At 32.0% G+C, this 3,131-nt stretch overlaps 1 protein-coding gene across 1 annotated transcript; it reads right to left on the reverse strand.

The window, feature by feature from the left end:
* Nucleotides 1-1,402: 1,402 nt before the first annotated feature.
* Nucleotides 1,403-2,587, reverse strand: LOC136990272 (uncharacterized). Its single transcript, XM_067288657.1, has one exon. It carries the CDS (start codon nt 2,515-2,517, stop codon nt 1,453-1,455), a length of 1,065 nt encoding a protein of 354 aa, XP_067144758.1. The 5' UTR covers nt 2,518-2,587; the 3' UTR covers nt 1,403-1,452.
* Nucleotides 2,588-3,131: the final 544 nt, after the last annotated feature.

Below are 3,131 nucleotides of genomic sequence, written 5' to 3' on the forward strand. Positions count from 1 at the left end.
TTATATATTTTGAAAAATAATTTTTTAATGAGTAATTTAAAAACAGAAATAAATACGTTTCCATAATTTGTTTAGAAAATTATCGTTCCAAAAATTGATTATGAAAATTCTTCATTCATCTTTTCGTGATGTTGAAATAAATAAATTTATAAATTTGATGACCAGAATAAAATACAACAATTATCTTAAATCTCTCTTAATCTTTATGCAATATTTTTCATTCATATATATTAATTACAATAATAAATATTCTATAATAATTATACTCACAGTTAAAGACAAAAAATTTATAAAAATATATCAATAAACTGCGTTTAAAACGTATCCTATACTGTAATCAAATGGAACATTATTTTAAATAATAAGTAAATAAAACTTAACAATAAAAGATGACAAGTTTTAAATATATTGATGATATACTTGAATAAAATCCTCATCCCATATAATTATAGATATATATTATGTTAGCTTACGTCCCTTAAATTATTATTTAGCGGATCAATATGTTTATTTAATTAATTGTATTAATGTTTTTTATTATTGTTTATATTTTATATTTTACATGGAATGTTCCAACGGTTTTTTAAAATTTGAAATATCGTGCGCATATAGGCTTATATTCGAATCTGCACGAGATAACATTCTAGAAGTAAAAAATTGCTTGAAGATGACCTGTGGAACAGGTGGAAAACGTTTGCATTAGTAAATTAATAATTTCTCAGAGGTATAAGGTGTCTGAGTAGTAATATATTGATGATATTTTCAATAATTTGAAAAACAAAATCATTAGAGAATAATTAAAATGCAAGCAAAATGGAAATGAAAACATAAAACATAACCGATGACTGCAAATTTCGCTAATATCTCTGGTTAATATGTTATCCTATATTATTTATTCAATTATAATTGAATAGTTTTTATTACCTTATACATATCAAATTATGAATTTTAGAGTGGTTAATAAAAATATAATTTTTATGGCCGTTAAATAATAAGTGGTTTTTAGTAGGTCCGCTGCTCGTTTAAACTCAATTGTTTGTGCAATGTCCGCTATCGGTCTAGATTCGACCAATCTTGTCGCGACACGAGTCATTTACCGTGTTATACGAGTCTCTTCTAGCGTGTTATACGAACCCGATCGCAATTTTTTCGCCGTGTTATACGAATCCATGTTATATGAATCCGTGTTATAGGGGTCTATTGTACTTATCATAATAATGTAGGCTTACATCATATGGTATTAATTTTTCTTACAGTTCATACAGTATTTTTACAGTTTTTATAAAAGATGACTTATTTATTTAAATATGCGGAGTAATATTAAAAAAGAAAATAAATATCCTTTATTGAATAAATTAAAAGAAAATATAAAAATAAGATTTAATTTTTATTTATTTGAGGAATAATAAGAATAATTTTGAATTAATTTAGAACCGAGAGCAAAACCATAGACTACAATCTTTCTTTTTTCTTTGAAGTTATTTTAGTGACGAAGGCCACGTAATTGAACTGACCACGCCCATCAATTTCTACATCTTTGAGAAATTCCTCCATTTCTTCTTCACTGAGTTTATCTCCGAAATTCATCATCACCTTACGAATTTCGTCAACGTGTATGTAACCAGTCCCTCGAGGATCGAAAACGCGAAAATCCTTGATGATATCGGAATCATCGTCTCTATCAATCATCTCCTTCTCCATCCTGTTAACCAGAAGTTGAGGGAAATCGAAATCTTCGCCTGATGTTTCCTTCTTTAACATGTTCCGAAATTCGTCATCAGCGATATTTTGACCTAAATTAATCATCACATTTCCTAACGAAGTCATAACGTTCTGTATCTCTGTCAGCGAGATCTTATCTTTACCTAATTCTGCAATCTCTCCGCAGCTGTTATCACTTGATATAAAATCTGTCATCTTTTCTTCCATCAATGTCAAGAGCCTAGTAAAATCGACCGTTCCCGATTTTTCTTGAAAATCTAAATCTTCTGCTAACATGTCTTGAAGATCTTCTTCTGTTATATTTTTTCCTAATATTTTAGTTATTATTCCTAAACATTTCATTCTTCTTCTTAACTCTTCGACATTGTCCAAGTATGATCTGTTATCATCCGAACTTTGTTCATCTTCTTCATTCAATTTTTCCAATATTAAAAGAAGTTTCTGTATTTCTACGTTTCCATCGCGATGATCAAACTCTTGAATGATCTCATCCATATCTTTGGAAGATAATGTCTCACCAATCATTTCTATTAAGGAACTTAAGCTACAGATGACTTTTTTCCTAACTTGAGAGGATTTAATTTCGCTATCTCCACTTTCCGCTGTCTTTGTGAACTTAAATTTAACACCTCCTACAATCGCTTGTGAATCCATCGAGTTATGATGATTGATCTTGGATGAGGGCGATTCTGAAATATTTTCCAAATTATTGGCATCGGAAGAATCCCTCTCGTCTTCAGAAAATTTTGAATTTTCCAAATATTCAAATCTTTCTTCAGTTAGATTAGAAGACATTTTCGATTTACAAAAATTTCTGTTTGCAGTAAACGAATCTCCGAATAAATTTTAACGTAATAATTTTCGAACTTAAATTATTTAAATTGAAAAAATAAGAATACAGTAATACCTCAGTTCTGGTTGACTTCGGTTATCGTCGGTTTCGGTTTTCGTCGATTTTTTTCGCGAAAAATCTGTCTCGGTTTTCGTCGGCGTGTCCAAGTGACCTCGCTGCTAATTTTGAGAAAACAAAGGGCGACCCACGCGTTTCCGGCTCAGTGTGGTGTTATTTCTCGTTGTGTGAGCATTACCCGCGACAGCCCACCATTGGCCAAAGTTTCCGTTCCGTTAACACTGTGAGTTCGGTCGTGGGTTCGCGCTTCGCCAGGACGGGCTGGCCGCGTGGAGTTTTCCAGGTTTTCTCCACGTCTGTAACGCCTGAATAGGGGCCAGTTATCCTTAAACGGACCTCCCGGAAGGCATTATTCCCCGCGATACGACCATCATAAACGCATACAACTACTATTACATGACAATTACGTCACACTCTGCCACGGGGCGATGTAGGCTAGAAGCTCATGTCCAACTAGCTTCTATAAGACAAGACATTACTTTGCATGTCTAGCCAAACA

This window comes from Centruroides vittatus, unplaced genomic scaffold (genome assembly GCF_030686945.1).
Source record: "Centruroides vittatus isolate TY-2023 unplaced genomic scaffold, ASM3068694v2 scaffold_899, whole genome shotgun sequence".
NCBI classification, from domain to species: Eukaryota; Metazoa; Arthropoda; class Arachnida; order Scorpiones; family Buthidae; genus Centruroides; species Centruroides vittatus.